The 26,973-nt window shown below is 36.8% G+C and overlaps 2 protein-coding genes across 3 annotated transcripts; one reads left to right on the top strand and one right to left on the bottom strand.

The window, feature by feature from the left end:
- Positions 1–785: 785 nt before the first annotated feature.
- LOC6046041 (2-phosphoxylose phosphatase 1) lies at positions 786–3,028 on the bottom strand. The gene is made up of 2 exons (XM_001863264.2): positions 2,803–3,028; positions 786–2,731 (listed from the first exon to the last, which is right to left on the bottom strand). The coding sequence occupies exons 1-2, from the start codon at positions 2,894–2,896 to the stop codon at positions 1,089–1,091; spliced, it is 1,737 nt and encodes a 578-aa protein (XP_001863299.2). The 5' UTR covers positions 2,897–3,028; the 3' UTR covers positions 786–1,088.
- Positions 3,029–11,521: 8,493 nt separating this feature from the next.
- Positions 11,522–21,240, top strand: LOC6046042 (tudor and KH domain-containing protein homolog). Of its 2 annotated transcripts, none has more exons than XM_038255374.1 (4): positions 11,522–11,674; positions 18,741–19,258; positions 19,317–20,096; positions 20,155–21,240. In XM_038255374.1, the coding sequence occupies exons 2-4, from the start codon at positions 18,772–18,774 to the stop codon at positions 20,721–20,723; spliced, it is 1,836 nt and encodes a 611-aa protein (XP_038111302.1). In that variant the 5' UTR covers positions 11,522–11,674; positions 18,741–18,771; the 3' UTR covers positions 20,724–21,240. The 2 variants fall into 2 exon arrangements, with proteins under 2 accessions (XP_038111302.1, XP_038111303.1); XM_038255375.1 differs by lacking the exon at positions 11,522–11,674 and adding an exon at positions 11,911–12,279.
- Positions 21,241–26,973: the final 5,733 nt, after the last annotated feature.

Genomic DNA, 26,973 nt, shown 5'->3' with positions numbered 1-26,973 from the left:
ATAGCGGTTTTTCCCCCTTAGAACATATAAAAAAGGATTTTATAAAATTATAGTGTCGTTAAAAAAGTTAATTTAAAAATCGCAAATTTCTTTTACCGTATACCATTTTTTAAATTTATCACCAATATCTACAACGTGTGGGTCTCGTGGCGCAGGGGTAGCGGCTTCGGCTGCCGATCCCGATGATGCTATGAGACGCGGGTTCGATTCCCGCCTTATCCACTGAGCTTCTATCGGATGGTGAAGTAAAACGTCGGTCCCGGTTTTCTCCTGTCTCGTCAGAGGCGCTGGAGCAGAAATCCCACGTTAGAGGAAGGCCATGCCCCGGGGGGCGTAGTGCCAATAGTTTCGTTTCGTTTCATCTACAACTTTACCGAAGATACCAAATCAATCATAAAATTCCTCCAAAAGATACAGATTTTCGAATATTTACATACCTTTTCTGTGTGAACAGCTGTCTAAGTTGTGTGGAGTCTTTGGGACCAATGGCACAAATAGTAGATAGAATAGATCGTAGAGAAAACGAATGCAATTTCTTTAAACGACCAAATGATGCAAAAGCCATCTTCGGTAATAGAAAAAGTACTTACAAAATCTAAGCCAATTAAAAACTGCAAACAATACACTTTGTTTGAAGCCAAGCCGAACCAGCGTATATGACTGAAAGGCTCGTTAATAAAGACAACTAACTGTAACGTTGTTGAAAATTGTAAAGAGTACATATTTATTGTCCCGTTGAAATTTTTTAAAAGAAATTTTCTTTCATCAATTAAACAACACTTGAATGCCATTCAATTGCATTTTTTATTAGCGACCTGAAATATAAATTACACTAACAAATCCCATTCACCCACTTGCTACCTTATGACATATGTAAATATATTTACTTTGATATTCCCTAAATCTTAATTCACTTGCAAAATGATATGTTTTCATGTAGGTCAAACGCGACTTCGTTCTCCGTTCGTCTTTTGCATCTCGTTCAACTAAACTGATTGTTTACATTTAATACTAAACACGTTTCTTTTGTATCACAGATCAAACCTAAAACTGGAACAATAATTTTCTTGTAACAACACGTCAACAACTTAAAAGTAACCGTCTCTTTGTGCCAAACAAGCGTCCTTAAAGTTAGTAGCGTTCAGCGGAAGAAAGTAATCGTCGTGGAGAAAGCGGATGATGTTCTCGATCGGACAGAGGTTTGCGCGGTCCCCGCGGATGCCACGTGGCACGCTGAGACTCTTGCCGCCCTCGCACAGCGCGATCGTGTTGGTGACGTCCTGTCCGTTGTACAGCAGGCGGAAGTAGAACTGGGTGTCCTTGTCACTCTTGTACACTTCGAATGCGAGCCGGGAAGCGTACGGGATGAACGGGGTTTCGGAGGACAGGGCGAGGGCGGCCATCAGGTATTCCATGGTTTTGTCGTGGCCGGAGTAGAGCACGAACTTGACCTTGTCGCCGGAGATCATCTTGAGCATGTAGCCTACTATGTTGCGCAGGAAGCCGTACGCACGGAGTAGGCCCTGCTGGCGCATTTTGAGGCTCTTCCACTCTTTGAGGCCGGCCCACTGGGTGTAGGACATGAGGGCGGCCACGTGGCTCTTTTCGACGCAACCCTCGATGTCCGGTTCCTGGTCTCCGGTAGGGTCGACGTCGTCCGGTTCTTCGGTGTTTGGGGGCGCTTGGTTGAACGTGATGTCGTCCTGATCGATGTTGATCACGTCCTGCGGGTCTTGGGTGCTACTGCTGGTTAGACGGGGTTCCTGGGGGTTGAGGGAGATCTTACGACAAGGGAGTGGTGCATCGTGGCAAATGTGTGATAGAATTGCGTCGCGAACTTCGAGAGGGTTGGATTGTCCGACTGTGGGTTGATTTTGGAGGATGGTGGCTCCCATCCACTGGACGATGGCTCCGATGGCAGGGTGCGCTCCGAGAACCTGTTTGCCGTCTTTGTCGAGTTGTTTCTTCAAGTTATCTGCTTGGGGACAGGCGCAGTCTGCGAAGCAGAATGACAAGCTGTGACTTTCCTGGATTTGAAGGTATTGCCACTTTTCCGGGGGAACCAGACTGAACATGAGCGCCATAGCCGACTGGAACGTCCGGCGGTACCGTGTGGAGTAGATTACGATATCGTCCGTGTTGTACATGGCCGGTATGTTGGTCGTATCGGAAGCGTTGTAAGGTGTGGTTCTGCTGCTAGTGCTGGTGTGCGCAGGTGGTCTCGTGTACAGGGCCAACGCGTGGGCGTAAGCTTGCCGAATCACGTCACCAACCCTGAGCAACTGGGCGACCCCTTTCTGCGTTAGCTGCCCCAGCAAGCACGCTCTAGGGCTGGACGGAAGCAGTGGGAAGCCATGGAATGGACCAGTCTTCATCCAGTGACCGGCCGTAGTGCTAGAACTACTATTGGTCAAGTAGTGGTTGTACCTGGTCAGCACTGAATCACCCTCAAAGCCACAATCTACCGAATCGATACCACGCACGTGGGTCATCGGCCCACGGTCACCGTGACGTATCAAGAGTAACACCCCCTGCAAGGACCACCCCTCCAGTGTACCACCTTCCTCTCCAAGCCCGATCTGCGGCGGATGGTTACAATCCTCATCGTTGATCTTTTTGGCCCGAATCCGATCTTGCTCCTCCAACAGCAGTTGCTGCTTTTTGAACAGAAAAGTCTTCGAACTCAACACACTATTGCTGGCTTCGATTGACCCAATGTATTTGTACATCCCTGCAAGGTGACAGAAAATCGATGAAACTCTTTCGCAACCCAACTTTCTAAAGGAAGCTCGAAGAACCTACCCGCAATCAGCAAAAAGATCCAGATGCTTAAAATTAAATAACAGTAAAGTGTGCGATGTTGCAGCGAGAAGCGGGCGATATCCTTGAGCAACATTTTCGAGACAATCGGAGACAACTAAATTTCGCGTGAGAGGAGGTCACTGCCAAGGAAAACAGCAGCACCAGCAATGGATTTGACGTATTTTCCCTGCTTCGGATTGGGGGTGGAAAACCCACGGGTGGAAAAGCGCTCGATTCGCCTGCGCGCGAAACCACCTTCCGGTGCTCGCCACCAGAGGGACGCGTGGGGGTTGTGCCCGGCTCCCCAAAGGGGATGGTCTTCGATACCGTCGTGAAGTAGTGTCGCATCCGGAAGTGACTATCTGAGACTTTTGAACAAGTTCTTAACCAGTCAGAACGATTCAGTCTAAATTAACCCTCACGCAGGCCCGTAGCCAGGGGGGGGGCTACCGGGCTGCAGCCCCCCCCCGAAATTTTTCCAATTTTTTTTAAATTGTACTGCCTTAAAAAATCATTGATCAAAAATCAAATCAATGATTGTGTGTTCTCTTCCCAGAAATAATTTGTAAGATAGAGAATCAAGAATTGATTGATCAAACTAAGTAATTTGCCTGTCCATTGCCGGGCTCAATTTTTGTAGATTATGGATCCAATATTTAAAAATTGAGCTGCAGATTTGAACATTGTTCCATTCAGTAACATCTCATTTATCTTGTAGTTTTAGCATTACATTGGTTAGGATAGTCCAAATCTGGGCTTACTTGGGGCTATCCCCTGAAATCAAAGATTTACGCATCACTAGCCTAAGTTCCAAAATTTGAGCTTTTTCTGACCACTGATCACCAAGTTTGGGCAAAATCGTCAAATTGTATGGAGAAAAGCAACTGTTTCAGTTTTTGACCAATGGAAGGCGCGAAAACTATCCAGTTCTTACCAATTTTCAGAACTAATATCTTCTTTAAATTTGGAAAAACTTTCCCGAAGACACCTTATTTTTGTGGGTTTTTTGCTAAAAAGTTATTAACCTTCGAAAATAGCAATTTCCGAGCGGACTTCTCTAAGGGGCTACATAGAAATAATTACCGTCATCTGGGGCGAATCGGGACTACAGTTTGAATAGGGACAGCAAAAATCCTTAGATCTTGTTGTCTTATTTTTGATTGTAGAGCTTAAGTATGACCCCTGAAGAACCATAAAATAATTTAGAATTTTTGGATTCAATGTGGCGGCGAAAATGGAGGTCAAGAAATATTTCTGGTGTTTTTTTTAAAGGTCCAATAAGGCCGATGCAAATATTTAAAAAAGTTTTTGTTCTTCGGCCCTGGCCGAGGTCAAAGTGGGGGCAAAAAAATAAAAAATTATAAAAATTTAAATAACAAGCCATAGTCTTCACATTTAAATGAAAAAAGTGTTTTAAAATGCATTTTACACTAGTTCAGTTGTTTTGCAATCATTAGTTTTCAAAAAATCCAAGATCTGAGTGGCAGTGCGTGGCCGAATGGTTACGCTGTCCGCTTTGGAAGCGGATGATTCTGGGTTTGATTCCCATCTGCTCCAACCTTCCATCGGATGAGGAAGTAAAATGTCGGTCCCGGCCTTGGTTGTTGAGCCGTTAAGTCATTCCAGGTGTAGGAGTCGTCTCCATACCATAAGAACAAACAACACACCAAACCAAACCTACTCCGGTGGAATCGCTGGCGGCGGTTGGACTCGCAATCCGAAGGTCGTCAGTCCAAACACTGGGGTGGAAGGTTCCTTGGAGTATAAAGAGGTTTGGGTGCTCTCCTCATTCAAGCCTTCGGACTCCTAGGTTCGAGCAGAAACTTGCAATAGAGACCACAAAAGACCCGGGGGTCGTTAATGTGGATGGTTTGATTTTTGAAGATCTGACAAAAACAAAAATTGTATCGAAAAAAAGATTTTGTTTCGAAAATTTTCAAAAAATCTTAAGATTTTTTAATAAACCCAAAAATGCTAAAAATGTTTTTAAACGCAGCAGAATGTATTTTAATTTGATTTCAGCTGGTTGCACTTGAATTTTCATTGAAATTTTGAAGTTTATTGTAAAAATATTAAAACGTTAAAAAATTTTTAGCTTGGATTCAAAAACTCTTAAATTAAATTAATTAAACATCATTTTCAAATTGTATAATTTCTGATCAATAATTAATTTTTAAACTATTTAATTTCTATTTTTTTATTTTTCTGATTAGAATTTGCATTTTGAACATTTTAAAATTTCTTTATTATTTTTTTTAATTTCTTATTTCTGAATATCAATTGTAAATATTTTCCAAAGTTTATGTTGCCACCTTTTCAAAATGGACCAAAAAACAGAGAGCAAATACAATATTTAAAAAAATAGCTTCACAATTTTAATGGAAATAACTTATTTCGATTAAGTCTTTTTAGGACCAGCTACCAGGTCAGTTCGGAAAACTAATTTGAAGTGTTTTTCCTGCTTTGATAATCATATACGACATGTTTGGGCTCGTTTAAAAATATTTAGAATTTTTGTAACATGTCGCGGAACCGCGGAAAGTTTTTTTTTCACGAAAAAAGGATTTCGCCATCAGCTAGATATTTTGAAAACTAATGATGCAAAACAACTGTACTGATTTAAAGTGTGTTTGAAACACTTTTAAAATAATAAAACCATAGCTTATAGTTTTGATGTTTAACCCTCTCGACTTTGGTCAGAGTTTAGTGACATAAACTTCAGAATAATATTCGCAACGGCTAATTAAAGATTTAAAAATATAACACTTTAAAATTTCTAAATTTTCTTAATTTTTTATTTCAAATTTTTTGGTATAAGACAAAGAAATGCTAGAAATCAAAAAAAAAATAATAAAAACAAAAAAAAAATAAGATAACAATTCAACAGAATAATATCAAAAAATCAGAAATTCCAAAAGTAAAAAAATCTAAAACTGAAAAATTAATAAAATAATTAATACTTAAGAAATCCTAAATTAAAAAAAAATATCATTTTAAAATTAAGTTATTCAAAATCCAATAAATTATGTTTTCTCAATCTTAATTTTTGGATGCTTTAAATATTTTTATGTTTGAATTCTAGTATTCCTAAATTTATTTATTTTTACCAGAAAATTAAGTGATTATTGTAATTTCTTTTCCCTTATTTCAGCATTTTAAGATTCAGCGTTTTGACAGTCAGCTTCATGAGGCAATTTTTCAATATTATTTAAGCGAATACATTATTTTCAAACGTTATTTTCAGTCGCATTCAAATAAACAAATCAAAATCTCATCAACACATATTGCACCCGAAGAAATATCAAACGAAGCTTTTTGTTTCTGTTCCTTTTCAGCTGCGTACCGCTTAAGAGAAGTCTTTTTGTAAACCTTTTCTTGACCGTTTCTTGAGATTTTTTTTGTATGGAGTTTTAAGAGTCTCCGTACTACAGGACATTTTTTAAAAATTTCGTTTGAATGTAAAATATAGTTCTTGTAGCAAAATTCAGACTAAGATTTGATTTACAGAAAAAATCTAATTGATTTGAGAATTCTTACATAAAGTATTCTTTACTTTTAAAACAAAAACTTAAGATAATAATAATTGCACATGATAATTTCAAAAAAATCATAAATTCCAAAAATAAAAAAATCAAAAACTTAAAAAATTAGAAAATAATCACAACTCAAAAAATCCATAAATTATAAAAAACACATTTTTTATCATTTTTAAATAAAGATATTCAAAAAATAATTTTCAATCATTTCAATAAATTATGTTTTAATAATCTTAATTTTTTGATGCTTCGAATATTGGTATGTTTGAATTCTAGTGCAGACTAAGATTAGATATACAGGATAAAACTAATCGATTTATGAATTCTTACATAAAGTTTTCTTTATTTTTAATTTAGCAAGGTTTCGTAAATATAAAATTTCTAAACCATAAAATGTGCAGGATTTTGTTCCCAGAGTCAAGATATTGCTTGAACAAACATCGATTTTAATAAATGGTTACAATCCTAAATTATTCAACATGATTAGATCCCAGAAATACAAAAAAAGGATTTCATTTGTGTGTTTTTTTGTTTTGCTTAGAAATATTCAGAGAGTCTTTTCTAGAACCACCACAGCCAATTTACATTATTTTTCCCCTTTATCTTGTAAAATCATATTGGTTATCAAAACTTATTTTAAAAATTAATATAGTTTTGACAGTTATTTCAAAATAAATAAATAAGTGAATTGAAGATTTTAATTTGTTAATCGTGTTCGCATTTACAATTTTTATCGTACATTTTATTTTATTTCAAGAAGATGTGTCTCAGGAACTAATAGATCAATCTCAAATGGTTCTGAGTCTTTACACGATAAGAACAATACAAGTTTTGCTTGATGTTGCTGTTATATCATTTTCATTGAAATACTTGTACACTATTTTCAATAAATTGGATGATGTTAATTTTTGTGTTTTAACGAAATATGCACTTTAAAGCTTACTGTGGATTTATTTTTTTATCGATAAAAAATGAATGATTTCTATGAATTCATAGACTTTTAAATATTTTGAATCTGGATATCTTTAATAATGTCTTTTTGATACTCTTTGGTTTAAATTGAACCGTTTGTTCGATCAGAAAATTTTATTTTAATTTAATATTTATTTTTTTTAACTTCGAAGATAAGCAGCACTGCAACGATAGATTGAAATTTTATTAAAAAATTATCTTTAGAATTAAGATCTGATTAAATTTGTTTGTCATGTTTTCAAATGTTATTTTTGCTCAAATTCTGGACCAATTTTTCAGAGTACAATGAGTAATAAATTTGAAAATGGCGTTTTGTCGGAATATTAAAGTTAAACATGAATCGTTTTAATGTTTGATGCAATCGAGGAAAATTTTAACGGTTACATATGCATTTAAAAATGGTTACATATGCATTAATAACAACTCTTCCAGTGAATATTTTGGCGTTTAAATTTAATTTAATACATTTTATCTAAATTTTTGAAGACATTAAAATTAAACACAGGCACTGATTTTTTTTTCTTCAAATCTATTTATTAACAGATATCTATTATAGGCCTATAGGGTCGTCCAATTACTATGGAGACACTTCAGAAGCTGAAATTTCAACGATTATATTTTTTTGTATTTCATTAAAATTATTTATTTTTGAGAGCCGGAGCTTCGCAAAATATGAAATGGCTTCAATAGCTTAGAACAATTAAAATAAAACATTGTTTAAGTTTGTTTATAAAATTTTAAGAAAAACAAATATTCCAGTTATGAGTTTTATGTTGTGCTAGAAAAAATTAAAAATGTCAGATAAACCATCACAATTATCACACAGCTGAAAATGTAAATCCAGACGGTTTAAAATTTGATAGGTCAAATTTACCAGTTTGTTCGTGGGTTTTTCTCTCAGTATAAAATAGAGAAAACATAATACTTATAGTTAGATAAATCGATATTTCTTTAAAAAAAAAATTTTGCTTTCAAAAATTTGATTCAGGTTAAAAATATTTTAAATTTAGCGACGTTTATCACGAAATTGGATTACAATTAAACAATTCAAGAAAATGTAAAAAAAAACACTTGCTCTACTTCTTTAATACAAACTAGCTGTTAAAATAAAGAAACAAAAATGACGAAGGAGTTTCTTCAATAAAGACATTGAAAACTTTATATGAAAATCTTTGAAAACTTTTTTGCATACATTACATTACAATTTTACAATTCATCTCAATAATTATACCACAAACCAAGTGATGATATAAATGATTTGCTGATTTTTATACTCCTTGAATTTTTGCACCCAAGCCCCCCCCGAACAAAAATCCTGGCTACGGCCCTGCCCTCACGTCATTTCCGTCCCAACCCCTAACTCAGCAGGGCTGGTCGGCATCGGACTCATTCATAACAGAACCGTTTCATTCAAAAACAAATGTCAGAGAAGGTTTCGTACCAATACACAGCAAATCATATACGCAAACGCAACGCACCGCAACCACGTGCCCACCAGCGTCTGTGTTCCGTCCGCGAGGACGGCGGCGCCCCATCGACGCTGGTGTTCGTTGTGATGATGTGTGAACTGGTGTGGGGTGCAAAGGCCGCCAAGGCAAATACCTCGACGAGTTCAGCAGCCCCCTTTGTATTGGTTTCGTTTTGGGGGATTTTCGTCTCCCTCTTTTTTGTACCGAGATAAAGATTGTCGGTGGTTGGTTTAGGGGAGTAAGGGGAAATTGATTAAATTGAATATGTTTTGGAAAAAACTTTAAAAATAAAGAGTGGTTCTCTACGATTTTGCAAATTTACTTTTTGTAATATTTTTTGGGTGAAACTTTTTCTATGCAAAAGAAGTAACTTTGCATCAATAGTTTTTACATACATATCTTGAATCTTGTATCTTGAGAAGTGAATTGCTGATCAATTTGGTGTCTTCGACAGACTTGTTATGATTGTTATGATTAGATCTTTTCAGAAAAAATAGGTCCACGGATTTTTCTTGTCTTTTCAGAAAAAAATAGGTCCACGGAATTTTTTTATTTTGTGAATTGCTGATCAATTTGGTGTCTTCGGCAAAGTTGTTGGTTATGATTAGGTCTATTCAGAAAAAATAGGTCCACAGAAAATTTCTTTCTAGAATACTTTTTTTTTTATTTTCGATCTTTTTTGTATGTTTTAAAGGATATGATTTTTTGAAAAATAGTGTTTTTTTTTTCTTTCCCATACACATCTTTGTAGCATGGAAAGATTACAAGCACCTATTTTTGCAGAGGTGCTTTTCTTTCAAGACTTATTTTTACACGATACATTTAATTAAAAAATGATAAGTACTTTTCGTTTGAAAATTCTATTTGGCTTTAAATAATAATTTTGAATAATTTTTAAATCCAGTTTTATTTATATCTAAAAAACACATTTTTTCAAAAAATCATATTCTCTAAACGAGGTTTTGGACCATAACCCACTATGGCTCAAAAGATGGTATTATTTAAACTTTTACGGTACACATCAACCATAGCTTTTATACCCAGATTTCTGTTACAGACATTTTAGTAGACTTTTTTGAAGATATCTTCAATACTACGGGAACTTTCGATATAATTTTTTATTCATCCCCTAAATTACTGTCTTCATAGTTATTTACAACAAAGTTTGACTATTTTTACAATCAGATTCTTGCAGGATTGGGTCCGTAAGTTTGACAATTTTGGAATAAGAAGACAACAACTTCCTTGGTTGCGGTGCACCCTTAAGTGATAAAAACTGAATAGAAAATGGATTTTTTTTTGTGTACCTTTTTCTGAAAAGTCCTAATCAAACATAACCTTTAACTTTGCCAAAGACACAAAGTTGATAAGAAAATCTTTTCTCAAGATACAGAATTTAAAACATTTACATACCCATTTTTATATCTATAGTCAAAATTGGATGGAGACTTACATGGAAAATCTAATGAAGCAAAATGACTTCTTTTGACATAGGGAATGCATGGCGAAGTTCATCCAAATAAAAACAAATATAATTTTAAAATCACAAAACATTGCGGAACCGTAGAGAGATTTACTCTAAACGAAAAAAAAATCTATTTATTTATTTATTTGTTTTGATTCAGACTTATTTTAAAACATTTTTAAGAAATGCTCATGTAAAAAAAGAAAAGCTCACAAACATATTAGACTATTTTTTTCAAAAGGTCCTGGCAACATAAAAAAATCATGGAAAAGATTAAATATTTTTTAGTCTGATAATAATTAAATTCAATTTATTTTATTAGTAAATAACCAATTCTCACATTCTTATTTCTTATAACCTAATCGAGTTTTGGAGTTCTGTTCAACAATAATTTACACTACAGTTCATTTTGATATAATTAGATATTTTAACAAAGGATTTGGCAAGAGAAGAAAAAAATACAACATCAAAAACTATCAAGAGTTTTTAAAATATTTCATTTCATCATGAATTTATTACAGAAATATCAATAAATTATTTTTAAAGAATATAAAACTATCTTCAATAATTTACAAATAAACAATCAAATTCAAAATAACTGCTCAAGTTTGAAAGAATGAAAATCTCATTTTTTGTCATAAACTTCTCTATCTCTTGAGATTTGAAAAAAATCTTGTAACCTTAATGTGCAGTCGTGTTTCCCGGCTGTCAGTGAACGGTCAACGATCAGGTCAATGATAATAGCTCTGTCAAATATCAAACAATCCCTGTCAGTGATCGATCCTTGATCAAGCACTGGTTCTAGTTATGTGCAAAAGAGGTTTTGGGTACAGAGCGGATTCGCTAATTCGAATGAGCGAATCCAAATTCGCGAGTTGGAACGACTGACAGCTGTCAAAAGCTTAAAACCACGTGCTCGGAAATTGTCGAACAATGGGGTTGAAACATCAACATCAGTTTGACAACTGGTTTTGACGGTTGAGTGCTTTTTAATTGGAATACAATCCGAATCCGCTTTGTATATACTTCGTAGCTATTTACGGTTGTACCAGAATTTATAAGGATTGACGCCAAGTCAACTTCCGTGCATCTCCATCAACAAATTAATTTTATATCAAGATTTTTTTTATAATCCTCACTGCCCATTTCTAAGATCCCCAACATCCCGTAACACCCAGACATCGCGCGAAGGTATTCGTGCTGTTTTGCCTGCTCGCCTGCATACAGCCGCGCCGTTTGACCATTCAAACTGTGTGCGACTCGCGCTAACCCTAACCTAACCCGTGTCGTTCTCATACCGATGTGAGCAGCTGACAGTGAAGGAACTCGCCGCCACCAGGAACGAGGTTTTCGCGTTTCGTTCGTCGCGATGTGATCGCGCGGATTTGAGGCTGAGAAAAAAAGGAATAAAAAGTGCCAGAAAAAAGCGTGTGAGTGTGAATGTGTGTGAGCTTGCTAAAAAAATATCCTTTCAGCGACGTAATTATCCAATCCAATTAGCAGATTAGTGCTGTTGAATGCCCGGAATCAGTGTGGGAAAAAGTGTGGAGTTTGGGAATTGTTCAGGAATGTTCAGCCAAGAAGAGCTGCACACTGAAGAAGTGAGGGGAATACAACGTTGCGCTGTTCAGGGTCAGGCAGGTTGTCGTCATCGTCGAAACTACCACGTTTAGGAATTGCGCTTGTGAATTGCGGATTATACGACAGAAGAAGAAAAGCGCAGAACACGATTAGATAGCGGCATAATTCGCCAATTATAATTAGTAAATTGATTGAAATCGGCAAAGAACGAGAATAAATCATTTTTCTTATCAGTGGGCAGCCCTCGGAACACGCTGTACTCTTTGCTGGAGAGTTGTTTTGATTGTTCCGGTTTGATAAACCGTGCTCGAGGAAAAGCAAAACAACGCAAAACCGGGAAAATCAATAAAATGCATTTTAGTGCACAGTAATGCTCCGTTGGTTTGATACCTTCTATCAACTGGCACTTTTTATACTGCGCTCACGCATACTGTCAAAGCCAAGATTCCGAAGTGTGAGTACGTTTATCTTGAAAGGGGTTGGCGTATTATAAAGTTGACATCCTTGTCTAACCAATAGGGTTCTACTGTATGACCAATATCCAAAGCTTATTTTTCGGCCTCAAATTGCTCAAAAATTACTCAAATCGGTCAAGATTCGACAACTGTAATACAGTCAAAATGAGAAGAACGACACGTTCAAGTGTTTCAAAATAAACAAACCAACCAAGGTTAAGTTCACGTCGGAGGGCGTCATCTTCAACCATTCGACTTCATCAGCAACAGTGTAGTGTTGAAAGAATTGCATAATCTTCCGGATCAGCGCGAGGATCGGGTTGCTCGACATTTTCCGCTTGATCTTTCAGCAGGACAGGCTTGGTCAAACGTGTCTTGTCCACAACGACGACGACGACGCGCGTTTGATCTTATGTCATGAAGCTAATTTTAGAGCATACACGACTATCGCATAGATCGCCGTGGTGTGTAGATCGGTATATTGGCCTTTAACTGTTTGTGCTCAGGTTCCCACACATACCGCGCCACACTAGGATAGAAGATATTCAAAACTCAATTTGTGCGCAAACACCGGTTGATGCCGTCAGTCAGTGAGGGACAGTTTGGGTGATCGCGTTTTAAGATAAATGCTAATGGAAGTTTGTTTATGCACTTGTGAGTGCAGCTTGGTGATTTTCTTCAAGATCTTGAGAAAGTTTTCTTCGAAAACGATACTTTTATTCACATTAACAAAGTAAATTGAATTGTTCGTTGACTTGATCAAACCACAGGGGAATGAACCAAAAAGTGTCAAATCACTGAATTTCTACATCCATCGATTTTAAAACTATTTCTCGTGAATGCTTGCTGGAAGACCAGACGTTCTCGTTAGGCCTAAAATACAACCAAAACTATATCACTTTACATACTAGCGACTGCGATAACGAAATGATAAGAGTTTTACCAAATTAAGAAAACAAACACATTGCACGGCATGAGCTACAAAATCAGTCGTAACGGAGAAGTGCTGGGTGAAAAGTTTTTTGTTGTTGTTTGAAAAAGTCTAAAATCATTCTGGTTAAATATGCTTTGTTTGCAAAGTTAAATTTGACTTTTATTTAAGTCGAATTTCAGCCTGTAGTAAGGAACATCTATGAGTGTTTAAAACATCAGTACAGTGCTACTGCCAAATATTTACCAAGTATCTGCAAATTCATTGATTTTACTTTCGTCTTTTTCAAAAATTATATATGATCAGAAAGAGAATCATTATGGATAAAAATAAAAAAAATGGAAAATAAAAAAAAATAAATTTATTTCATTTCTCTTTTGAAAATTGGCAACGGCTTATTAAAAATATTACTAGAAATTATTTTTATTTAAATATTGATTGCTTAAAAAAAATGGTTTTTTTTTAAATAGTCAAAAGTTTATGTTAAAATTTAATAATTTTCATATTTTTTGCAAATCGACTTTTCTTCGTATTTGTATTTGCATGAAACTTTGTCCATACATTCCCTAGATGAGCAGCTCTCTACGAAATCGGCCGATTTCGACCATTTTTATTTTTTATATTTTTTTATTTGGCTCAAACTTTGTGGGGGCCTTTCCTATGGCCAAAAAAGCTATTTTGTGTCATTGGTTCACCCATACAAGTCTTCATACAATTTTGGCTGCTGACCATACAAAAATGGTACGTAAATACACTCAAACCCCGATGGTTTGACACCAACTTTTATCAATCGAACGGGGTCACTTTTTAGTTTGGCACCCCTTTTACACGGAGTTCACACAGACGACCAAACGTTTGTTTTGATAGTGTTTTGATTTGGTGTCTTCGGCAAAGTTGTAGGTATTGTTGAGGACTTTAGAGCTATCTAAGCCCGATCTCACACACACTAGCACACCATTTGTTTTGCTGGCTGGTACAAAAGTTAACCTCACTTTTTTCGTGTACGTACACGCAATACACGCGCACGTAGATAACTCTATTGAGACAAAATAGTAAGTAAATCTTTCCCTGTTCCTGAGGGGAACACCCGTGAAGAGTATCGGGGCCGGCATTTACAAAGCGGATTCAGTGACAGTTTATTAATCAACTTAATGTTAACATGTTAAGGTTAATGTTAACATTCCATAGGTCGTCTTCCTAAGGTGTCTTGATAAGGTCCAGTTTGTGACGATACACTACCTTCCCTTTACTAAGCAATCGAATCCAGAAGGGAAAGATCACCAGTTGTGTTGGTCCGAGCCGGGATTTGAACCCCGATCTACCGCTTACGAGGCGGAAGCGTTACCACTGGGCTACGTGGCTCGGTCTTGAGACAAAATAGGCACACGGAAATAAAATTTGCAGTTTTTTTTTCAATTTTTTATTACGAAGGCTCAATTTCCCAAAATACGTATTTCTTGATTTTCGAGATTTTTTTATATGTTTTAAGGGACAAAACCCACAATTTTTGAGCCATAGAAAAACACTATCAAAATATCTGCCACCGAGTTATGAATTTTTGAAAAAATAGTGATTTCTGGAAAAATCGAAATTTTATGCAAAAACAAATTTGATGTTTTGAATATAACGCCCATTTCAAAAAGCTAGGCTTGATTTATTTTTTTTTTCAAAATATTTTTTTCGAAAAGATCGGATAATTTTACGAATGATTCATGTTTTTACATTGAAAATCGGACCATTAGATGCGGAGATATCGACATTAGAAAATGGTGGGTTGTTTGGGTGAGACTTAGAAAACTTCAATTTTCATGTTTTTTTTTCAAGCAGCTGTATCTCAGCAATCAGAGGTCCAATCTTCAATGTCTCTTAGACAATTCCATAGCAAATTTTCTGAACTTTAAAAAAGGATATTTCAGAAATGGTCACTCATTAAAAAATTACATCAAATTTGTTTTTGCATTAATTTTGATTTTTTTTCCAAAAATCACTATTTTCTCAAAAGTTTATAACTCGGCGGCAGATTTTTTGACCATGTTTCTCTATGGCTCAAAAGTTGTGGGTTTTTGTCCCCTAAAACATATCAAAAAATCTCGAAAATCAAAAAAATACGAATTTTGGGAAATTGAGTTTTTGTAAAAAAAAGTTGATTAAAAAATCAGCAATTTTTTTTCCGTGTACCTAATTTTTTCTCTATAGTCCTCAACAATACCTACAACTTTGCCGAAGACACCAAGTTGATCAGAAAATTCACTCAAAAGTTACAGCTGTTTGAATATTTACGTACCATTTTTGTATGGACAGCAGCCAAAATTGTATGGAGACTTGTATGGGTGAACCAATGACACAAAATAGCTTCTTTGATCATAGGGAAGGCCCCCACAAAGTTTGAGCCAAATAAAAAAAATGTTCGAAATCGGCCGATTTCGTAGAGAATTGCTCAATGCTGTATCTTTGCGAAAAAATTACCAATTTAGATCTACCCAGTTGCATTTGAAAGGATTTTTTTTTAATGGTTCCTGATCACCGGAGATATTTCACTTCCGAAGGTGGTTTTGCTGATTGAGGTGCTTGAAAACACGATATTTCGGTTTATTGCAGTTTATACTTCACTTGCGTCAAAAGTCAACGATATAAAACTTTGATTGTTTGTAAAACTTGGTTTTGCAAGCCTTAAACTATACAGAATCCAATCACAACATCTGTTTCATCATCAAATCAAGTATTAAAATTTTCCCACTGGTATACTAGCCCGGAGTATATGTCATTTTTCCAATTGATAAACGTTTTAATGTTCACAAATTGCCAAGTTTACTTGTTATCTACGGTAAAGTTTTATGTTTTAAAAGACCAATGAAAAATATTTTTTCATTCGGCGGAAAATTAAATGTTTTTAATTTGATCCTATTTCATCACGTTTTCCACAAGGAAGAAAAGCCTTATGAAATTTATTATAAACAACAATGAACGACATGCAAAAATCATATTTTTTATGATATGTTTGCGAAGTATGATTTCCGTATAAACCTTTAGTTTAATTTAAGCCTTTAGCCTGTTTTTGCTCACCAGCCACAGTGCTACCAAATGTTTATAGAGTATCTGCAAATTCATGGATTTCTTTTTGTTTTTTTATCTGTTCTTTTTTGAAAATCGTATAAGATCAGAAAAAGAATCATTTTTGATGAAAATGGAAGAATAATAAGCATTGCAATGCTTATTATAAATGGGAAATAACATCATCATTCGCTTCTTTTTTTTTCAATTTTACCAAAAAAATTCGAAATCAGAAAAAAAAATATATAAAATTCATGACATTCATTCATTAAAAATTTTTACAAGATATTGTCATGAAAATATGAGGTTTTATGACACTGAGAAAACCGTGTTTCTCGGTGAGTTTTCAAAAAGCCGTAAGAGCCTCCGTGACCTCCGACACTAATATTCGATTTTCTCAAAACTGTAACAAAATTTCATTTATTTTTAGTTTGGAGCACTTAAAAAACGTGTAGATGAACAATCTTAAGCATTTTTGAAATTGGTTTTTCGCAAGTAGGTCGAATACCGATGCAAAAAAGGCTTTGTTTACCATTGGCTCTTACGTCTTTTTGAAAACTTATCCGAGATTTACACAAATTTAACCCTATACAACTCAACTCTGCCTCTAGAGTCGGACAAAAAACCATTTTCAACCAATTTTTGATCTGTAAAAAGCATTGTAAACAAGAACTTACTTGAAAAACAAGCAAAGAATGAAGAATGGAGGTGGTAGAAGCAGCCAAATACTATCAGAAACAAACATAAGCTAAACAAGTTAAATGCAAATAAAAATACTAAAAATGAAACAAGAAAAACATAAACCAAGAGAAGTAAAATTTTTCTTAAAACAAGAGTTGCGCAAAATTACCTCCTGAAAACGGGAAACATAAAAAAATAAAAAAATAAGGATTAGAGGGATAAAGGTTCTGTATTTCGCAACCAATAATTGAATTCTAAAAATAGGGGAGAGCGGGGAGACTTGATCCCCTTTTTTTGTATCGCACATAACTCTGTCAATTTCTTACAAAACTATAAACTTTTTGCATGAATTGAAAGCTTAAACATTCATCTATGTTTGGTTAATAAGGGTATTTCATCAGATAAACTCTTCGAATCATTCCAAGCGTTTTAAAAAAATATTTTAAACCGGCATTTTAAAAATGTTAGGTGTAACTTGATCCCCCTTTCAACATTTTGGAGAAATCTTAAGCAAAATGTTTCTTATTCATCCAAACTTTTAATTTTCTATAAGTTACAGCAATTTCACATAAAACCTGTACGTTTGTGCTCAAAATATAACAAGTTTAGTATGTAAAATATTTAAAAACTTAAAATATTATTTGTTAGATAAAAATTAAGCATGTTTACAAAAGCTGGAAATTTTTGTTTACAAAACTTTTGAAAAAAGGTTCAAACTGCAGTAAGTTATGTACAACTATACTAAAGGAAACTATGTATGAAAACCCAGCCCAATTAATTTATCTTGATGCTGATTCCAGTGGCTGTAAAAATGCAGGGATCAAGTCTCCCTAAACGCACTTTATAAAACAATTGATTGTAAAAATAGTATGACGATAAATTTAACATTAAATGCGTAAGGGTTTTGGAGTTGATAAGTTTATCAAACAATTCATGTATAAAAAATATTTTTTTGAATAATTTTTGAGTGTTTTCTATACATATCAAAACAAAGAAAAAAAGATCTCTTGGAAGTTTTTTGCAGCTCGTTTTAGAAAAATGTGTGTAACTCAATCTAAACATTTTTTTAATTTTTTTCTTTGTTTTCTTCAATGAGTTTTAGTTAATTTCGCACAACTTTCTAGAACAAAGCTAATTGTTTTACCCACATGCTGACGAGATACAGGCTTGGGATCAAGTGTCCCCGGGGATCAAGTATCCCCACTCTCCCCTAAGCTTAAGTTTTAACCCTCTAACGCCCATGGTTACTCCAGAGCACCACAAATTTTTGTCTTCAAAGCTAAATTTCTCTGCAACCAACCATTTTTTTCAGCCTGGTTCAACCTGCATTAGTTTATATAGAATGTTTACTTATAACCATTAAAATTTCATCCAATTCAGTCGATCCAGTTACGAGAAATGGTGATAAACGTAATAAATCTCGATTTTGCTCTGGGCGGGAAGGGGTTAAATATTATTGTTAACAATGATAAGGTTTATCCAACGACGTTTATCTTTCTGGGTATAATGACTTTTTTACGACCGTAAAGGATTTAAAATGGATTTTTAAATTGTAATTGTAATTGATTGTTTATTTGTGACGAGAGCCTGTTAGTTTACAACTTTTTTTCTATTTAAAAAAAATAACTTCGCTGTCCTTCTTGACAGAAAAGGTTCTACTTGACAGCCCGTTCCAAGGGGACCATAGTTGATCCATCGAAACATGAAAAAAATATTTGGCACCATCATAAACTTAGGGGATCGTGCAGTAACCACGTGGCCTTTAAATTTAAAATTTCCTTTTCAAACTTTTTACAGTAACCTCCCGTAGCTCACCCACTTCTCCGCAATGATGAAATCCCAATCGACGGTCCCAATCATCCTGGGACTGTCCCTGCTAAGCGTCGGCGGAGCGTGCGTGTACGCTTTCCTCAAGAAGAAAAAGGACGAATTCGCCGACTCGAGCGACTCCTTCACCGACAATGCCGCCACCACCTCCTTTGACGAAGCCGACTCCGGCATTTCCAACAAGATCGCCCGGCTGGTCCGCATGATCAGCAGCCAGGAGGAGGTCAAATCGGTTGAGGTGACACTGTCGAACAAGATCGTTCCGCTGGTGGTGGGCCGCAAGGGGTACACGCTGAGGCACATCCAGGACAGTACCAAGACGGAGATTCAGTTCCGCGAGCTGGACGAGTCGCACCAGGTGTGTACGATTCACGGCACCGAGGCGGGCATTCAGGCGGCCGAGCAGCTGATCATGAAGGAGGCGTCGCGGCAGATTACGTTGACCGAGGAGATGCTGGTGCCGCAGACGGCTTGCGGGAAGATTTTGGGTGGGTTTTGCGGAGTTTTATGGTTATTTCGGAGTTATAAACTTTTGTGTTTTTGCAGGTCGTTGTGGCGATGCTCTGCAGGAGATTTGTCGCAAATCTATGGCCAAGGTTTGGATTGAAGGGTCGCGTGTTCTTGGAGAGAATCGGCGTATCATGATCACCGGCACGCAGGATCAGATCAACGTCGCAAGGTCGCTGATCGAGCAGAAGGTAAAGGACGATGCCGACTTTAGGAGAAGCCAGGAGCAGCTAGACATTCGTCGCGAGCCACGAATTCGTACTCCGCCGAGCAGTATGACGGCAACGCCGGTTCCCCGCGAGGTTCTCCCTCCAACCTCCGAAAAGCTCAAATCGTTGAGTTCTTCAGGACAGTTGGAGGTCTTTGTGTCCGCCGTAGTCTCCCCGAGTCGGTTCTACCTGCAACTGGTAGGACCGCAATCAACCGAGCTGGACATCCTGGTCGAAACCATGACCGAGTATTACAACCAGCAGGACAACCGCGACCTGCACCAGATCCGCAAGCCATACCTGGGCCAGATCGTGGCCGCCGAGTTCAACGCCGACGGAAAGTGGTACCGGGCCGAAGTGGTGGCCATTCTGCCGAACGAATACAAGTCCGGAGAGATCGTTCTGGATCTGTACTTTGTAGACTACGGCGACAATCAGTACATTCAACCTGCCGAGGTGTACGAACTGAGGCCGGACTTTTTGGCGCTTCGGTTCCAGGCGATCGAGTGCTTCCTGGCACATGTCGAGCCCAACGCAACGGTCAGCTCGACCACGGGAGAAGAAGACTGGGAACCGGCGGCGATTTCCAGATTTGAGGAGCTAACACATGGTGAGTTACTTAAAGTTCTGAATCGTTATCATTATTTTATTCCATTTAATGTCTCCAGTTGCTCAATGGAAGAAGCTGCTGTCCCGCATCGCAACCTACAAGAACAAGGGTCACCGCGGTGGTCCGTGTCGTGAAGGCCGCGAGGGATCCCCCGTGCCCGGGGTCGAACTGTACGACACTTCGGCGGACGACTCCGACGTGAACATCGCCGTCGAGCTGGTCAACGAGGGCCACGCAAAAGTGATCATGAACTTTGGCGATCTCAACCGAAGCCACGTGCTCCGACTAGACGGTGGATCCATCAGCGAGGAGCGCCTACCCCAACCCAGCTCAACAACGTCTCCGGACACCTCGAGCAATTTTCTGGGCCACGAAAAGGCGAACGGAACCGCACGGAGCGTTTCACAGTTGAAAACGACCTCCGTTGATGTTCCCGCCAAGAACGACGAAAATGAACTGCTGCTGCAGGCAGAGCAAACTAGTTCAGTAGAGAAACACGAAAATGTGAATAGCACAACTGTGAGTGAGACCAGCGCTGGGAAACTGAACGGAAATGGACTGCTTACGCGGGATTGGAACGAGCTAGTCGAGGAAGAAGAGCGAAGGAATCCCACACTGACACACTAATTCCGGTCCGGCTTAGGTCAACGTTTTATTCACTTTCAAACATACGATTAGAGTTTGCTGAAGGAAAACTCGCAATTTGTTCTTTAACTATTAGTTAGAATTGTAAATATAGCTTGAAGCAAAGAAAAACAAGTTAGTTTCTTACACCTTAATTACAAAGTAATTTTAAAGTGATCGTTGTTTGAAACCCCTTAAACCCCAAGTCTTCCTAAATTTGTTTAAAAACTTCTTAATAGTTTAGGGCTTGCAGCAAGCAGAGTGTAGTATTGAATTAAGAAAGAGAGTTAAGATTAGACAACACATCATCATTGGAGTGAAATTGTAGGACGTGATTTTGAAAATCAATCATAAATCAGAGCTAGTAAGAAGATAAAGAAACGAAAGTATATTTTTGAACGTTTTGAGCCGCAAGCTGGTGGAATAATTATGAAAGACTCTTGGGAACAGACCCAGTTTAAACATCTTTTATGTGAATTAAATATCAACCGAATAAACTTATCGCTGTTTGGCAAGGAAATATGTCTGGTGTTTTGCTTTGTTGAAAGAATGTTGAAGGCAGTGTGAGGTTCTTGCCTTGATCCCTCTTCAATTTGCGTGAAACTTCGCTAGGAGACGGTAATTTTAGCGGATTGCAGACTGGATTTCGCCATTAATGTGATGATTGTCTTAGCCCAAGTTGCCTGAAAATCGATTATTGGGAATATAACCAACTCCACCTGAACCAGATTTTCACCACCATGACAGCCGTTAATTGCCGGCCGCTCCCATCTTCATCGCGCACCAGGGACAAGGAAAGGGATTTGGAAGACAGGAAGTGTTGAAGTTCCACTTTTCAGAGTTTTAAGGGAAAATCTCCACGGTATCCTCAAGTAAGTTTCGCTTGGAGTTGGACGGTTTTTGAGAAGGTGAATGATCTAAGGCATGCCTGCCCAACGTCCGGCAAGCGGACCGGATCCGGCCTGTGAAGCCATTTCATCCGGCCTGCGACGGCTTTTCAAAATAGTTCTTTGACTGGCCCTTGAGGCTGTTCATGCAAAATTTAATAAATAAGTTGAGTATCCAAATTTTAAAAATAGATTTGAGATCAAATCTTTTAATAGGAAAATTAAGTTTCTTTCGCTTAAGCGATAAATTACTGCTAAGTCAACGAATTATTTGGATTTTGCTTTCGTATTTGATTAAAATGTTTTTGTTTCAAAGTCAAAAACCTTTATATTTGAATTTAATTCTTATCATTGAATTGAAATATATGAAAAACTTGTATTCTTGTCTTAAAATGTTGAGAAAGGCAATGAATATAAATTTTAATCAATTTTGCTTTGTTACTTCAAATTGTAGTTTTTTTATTATATTTTGAGCAACTTGATTAAAATAGATTTTTAATTAATAAGTGAGCAGTCAAAAATGTTGTATTTTTTCTGAACAAAGTTTCATTTTTAAAAAAACATAAAAAAGGAAATTAATCATACTTGAAACAAAGATTGCTGCAACTATTTTTAAAACATTAAAATTAATTCCAAAATTAGTAAAGAAATCTGGGTGCAATAATATATTTTTTTTTCATAAATTTCTAAATTCGAAGAATAACGAATTGAAACCTATTCAAAATATATTTTTTACAATGTTAAAGTTTTGTGTGTTTTTAAAATAATTTTAAAAAGCAACGCCAGAAGTGTTTTTTTTTTATAAAAAAGTTTTGAATCCAAATTTCGCTTCAAAACAATTTATCATGCCTCATTGATTTTTTATATATTATTTAGTTGAGAAAATTAAACTTTGAGAACCTTGCAAAAACCTTTAAATTTGAATGTTTTTAAAAAGTAAAAAGATATTGCAATCGACAAAAATTATCACATTGCGTCCCGATTGGTTGAGTTATGCCCGAGAACCGGCGAATAGAAGTTAGTATAACTTTTTTAAAGTGTTCGGATGTGAGGTGAAGTTTAATGATTTTTAAATCAATTCATAACATTTTCCCCCAGTTTTCCCTGTTTTCTCCCGAGGGGGCCACCCTGGTCTTCTACTTGCAGACTTCATCAGTTTTCTGTTTTTTTTTTTTAAATAAATCTTACCGATAAAAATATTAACAGAATTTTTAATTTAAGACTATCATTTCAAAAGGGCTTAAGATGTTTTTTTTTCTTTTTGTACCTGTTGTACTTCAGCAATCAGAGGTCCAATACAAGTTTCTTAGATAAGTTTTAGAAAATATTCTGAACTTTAAAAAAACATTTTAAGGCTAAGCATGGAAACTTTTGAAAAAATCAATCATTGCAAATTTTTCGCAAAAATCCTAGAAAACGATGTAATTTATCAAAATTTCTGTAAAGTTCTGTTGCATCAAATAATGAAGTGAATTATTTTTTCCACAATTTTTTTAAAGGTTTTCAAATGTTGTTTTTTTTTTAAATGGCTACATTCAGATATGTTTTGCCCTTGCTGGGATGACTATGAAGCTTATGTAAGTTGTCTTTTATGATCCACTAAAACTTAACAAAAAAACATAATTTTGCTTAATTTTTTTTTGTATTCAGGTTGGTACAAATTTCATTTGAAGTATTTGTCAAGACCCCCCCCCCCCCCTCCCATCCCCTTCAAAGTTAGCCCAAAAAATCGGGGGCCAAAAATATTGTTTCAAAAAACTTTAAAATTACAATGGAAATTCAAGTGCAATCAGCTGAAATTGATTTAAAATGCATTCCCCTGCGTTTAAAATCATGTTTAGCATGTTTGGGTTCATTTAAACATCTTTTGAATTTTTGAAAATTTTCGATGTTCAGTATTGCAAAGTTTTTTTTCGCTGTTTTCGTCAAATCTTACTTTTTTGTTAAACTAATGATTGCAAACCACTGAACTGCCGTTCTACGCATAATTGTCCCATGTTCAAAAAAGTGAAACTGAGAAAAACGCGATTGAAATTTTTCGACCGATTTCTGTGTTTCTACGCATAATTGTCCTGTGGGTTCCTATTCGCCTTATGTGTCCCTAATCGCCCCAGTTAGCAGTTTATCACCCTTATTCTCTTGCTATCCAGATTTTTAAGCGAAGATGGCGTTCGAATGGCGAACGCCCGAAATGTCAAATCACGCAGTGGTACCAACATTACGAAAAAAGTGTGCCATGGCATGACAGCCATACTTTTTTTTCTAATGTTGGTGCTACTGCGCGATTTTGACAATTCGGGCGTTCACAATTCGAACGCCATCTTCGCTTAAAAACCTGGATACAACAGGTAAACAATACATAATGCATAGTCAGTGTTGCAAATGAGTGATAGAAAAGCTATCAATAGATAATCTCTGCACCAAAAATATCCGAGAGTATAGCGGCCGTGCCCGTCACTATAGCTTGTGAGATCTCTTCTTGTGTCTCCTGATTCCCAGCGATGTCATTCTCTCTCCCTATCACTCCTCCCCTTTCCTAGACTATGCGCTCTCACCGCTGAGTCTCTCAATCTCTCCGAAAACAGGAATGAGAGAGCGCGAGATGGCGATTAGGAGCCGACCACGACGTCCCGTTAAACTGCGTCTGCGAAATTGGTTTTGTGGTTAAACGCTGTTGCGGTAGGATGATCGTGGAAGCGGGAATGAGAGAGAAAAGGAAAATGTCAATCGCGAGTGTGTAAACACGAAAACGTGTTTGGCTATGTTCGGCGATGAGAGTTTCAATAGGGAGAGAAGAGCAGTTGTATTTGAGGCATGAATATTCAGGCGGGATAATTGTAGTTGCTGAGAGCTGATATTTTGATATTTTAACAACCCTGTGCATAGTAAAACTAATGATTCCGTGTAAGAAAATACTTGGTGGGACAATTATGCGTAGAAGTTTAAAGATGGGACAAACAGACTTGGTTTTGTTTTTAATGAGTTTCCGAACAAAGTACCAGATGTTATGTGTTTTTCTTAAAGTACACATCAAACTTAACTTAATAATGTTATAAAGTCAAAATCGTCCAAACTGACATGGGACAATTATTCTACGGCAGTGAACTAGTGTAAAATGCATTTTAAAACACTTTTTGCATTGAAATGTAGAGACTATGGCTTGTTATTTCAATTGTCTTTTTTTGTCCCTTGATGTTTATAAAAAATACAAAAAAAAACTAAAAAGAGGCAGTCTACCTACCTAAATTTGCTATGATTTAAAGAATTAAGAACCATAAATTTCTGCTTGCCGGGACCGTGGTGTAGGGGTAAGCGTGATTGCCTCCCACCCAGTCGTCTGGGTTCGATCCCAGAAGGTCCCGGTGGCAAATTTTGAGACGAGATTTGTCTGATCACGCCTTCCGTCGGACAGGGAAGTAAATGTTGGTCCCGGTCTAACTTAGAGGTTAGGTCGATAGCTCAGTCCAGGTGTAGGAGTCGTCTCCCCGGGTCCTGTCTCGGTGGAGTCGCTGGTAGGCAGTTGGACTAACAATCCAAAGGTCGTCAGTTCGAATCCCGGGATGGATGGAAGCTAAGATGTAAAAAGAGGTTTGCAATTGCCTCAACAATCAAGCCTTCGAACACCTAGTTTCGAGTAGGAATCTCGTAATCGAGAACGCCAAGGCAATGTTGTAGAGCGAATAATTTGATTTGATTTGATTTTGAAATTTCTGCTTTGCTTTCTCGTAGCTTACACCTTTAAAAAGTTTAAGTGAAATTTTCCACATTTTTCGAAAACTCATATTTCAATTTTATTTAATTGTTTTGACCTTGACTACAGCCTCCAAATAAATTTGAAACGAAAGTTGATGTGAAAACTCATCAAATAACACAGTTTTCACAACTATTATGCGAACATACATCCAAGAAATTTATGACACAGGATGAGGTGTCCGGGAACCGAAAGCATGAAGTTAAAAAGATTGCTTACAAAATTCAGGGTGAGAATCGGCACTTGAAAGACCTAACTGATTATAGAAACGTTACTTAATCCACCTTTAGGTGGTTGATGCCTTCCTCGCATTCATAAAGTGAATACACTACACAGCCTCAAAAAAGTGTATAAATAACACTTATTTTTTATCAAAATATCTGAAAGCCTCAAAAAAGTTAATTAAAAACACTTAAGTGCTTATAACTTTTGATGGGGTAGTCAGATCTTCAATCTTTTGAACTCGTTGAAAAGGTCTTTCGAATACCTTTCTAAAAATGTATAACATGACGGGGTTTCTTACAAAAACCACCCTTTTTACAATCTTCCGGAATTTAGCTAAAATCGTTTTTTAGCATAACTTTTGATTACTTTTCTAAACTTCATAATATTAACTAGGATCTTGTGGGACCCCAAGACGGATCGAATGTGACCAAAACAGTCTAAATTGGTTCAGCCAGTTTGGAGATAATCGTGTACATATTTTTCGGTGCACGGACTTACAGACATACACACGCACAGACATTTGTTCAGAATTTGATTCAGTGTCGATAGGTATACGTGAAGGTGGGTCTACGAGGTCGAATAAAGAGGTTCATTTTTCGAGTGATTTTATAGCCTTTCCTCAGTAAAGTGAGGAAGGCAAAAAAAGCTGACAACCCTGCCATGAGATACTGGCACTTCTGTGAAATTAACAGCTAAAATGGTAAAGAGCAATGTTAGATCATCATACTTACAAATCCTAAGTGAGAAAACCCTTTTGGATTAACACGCTTGTCAACGACTCAACCTGGAAACCAAAAATTACGCAAACCAGCTTCCCTCTGTCCAAAAAATTACGCTCCATCCAACCGTATCATTTTCTCTCCAAAACTATATAAAACCTCGATCGCAGTCTACTTTCCTACCTCATTTGCATTAATCGTCAACCAAACAATGGTCAATTTGCGCGCCCAAACAGTACTTTTTGCTGCTTTTCTCGTTGGATGCTGCATTCTTTGTCGAAACTCGGCAAACGGCATATTTGTTAAGAACGATGGTAAGTATAACAAATTTATAGTTTGATACAATTTGATCAGTGTTTTTTTTCGTACTCAACAGAATACGACGATTCCCCCGAAAGAGCTGCCAACGAAAACCCGCAAAACTTCCACGAGGTGGACGCCTTCGGGGACGATTACGTGGACTTTGGGGCGCACACCGGCGCCAACGGTGCCTTTTACTGGCACGCCAACTTCCCGGTCGAGGACCACGCCGACTACTCCGACGAGAATAAATAATAAAATTAGATTTTTTTTCGTTTATTAAAACGTGAATTTTATTGATTTTCTCTCTTTTTCCATTCACATGGCTCTTTCTTCGTTTTTGTTTCGCGCCTGATTGAACCACTTTTTCC

The sequence above is a fragment of the Culex quinquefasciatus genome, chromosome 2, assembly GCF_015732765.1.
Source record: "Culex quinquefasciatus strain JHB chromosome 2, VPISU_Cqui_1.0_pri_paternal, whole genome shotgun sequence".
NCBI classification, from domain to species: Eukaryota; Metazoa; Arthropoda; class Insecta; order Diptera; family Culicidae; genus Culex; species Culex quinquefasciatus.
Note: the sequence above shows the minus strand (reverse complement) of the source record. Positions and strands in the feature narration are given on the sequence as shown.

Coding starts and splice junctions, on each gene's coding strand:
- LOC6046041 (XM_001863264.2), bottom strand. CDS start 2,896: ATGTTGCTCAAGGATATCGCCCGCTTCTCGCTGCAACATCGCACACTT. Junction 2,732..2,802: donor GATCTTTTTGCTGATTGCGG/GTAGGTTCTTCG, acceptor GTCACCTTGCAG/GGATGTACAAATACATTGGG.
- LOC6046042 (XM_038255374.1), top strand. CDS start 18,772: ATGATGAAATCCCAATCGACGGTCCCAATCATCCTGGGACTGTCCCTG. Junction 19,259..19,316: donor GGCTTGCGGGAAGATTTTGG/GTGGGTTTTGCG, acceptor GTGTTTTTGCAG/GTCGTTGTGGCGATGCTCTG. Junction 20,097..20,154: donor ATTTGAGGAGCTAACACATG/GTGAGTTACTTA, acceptor TAATGTCTCCAG/TTGCTCAATGGAAGAAGCTG.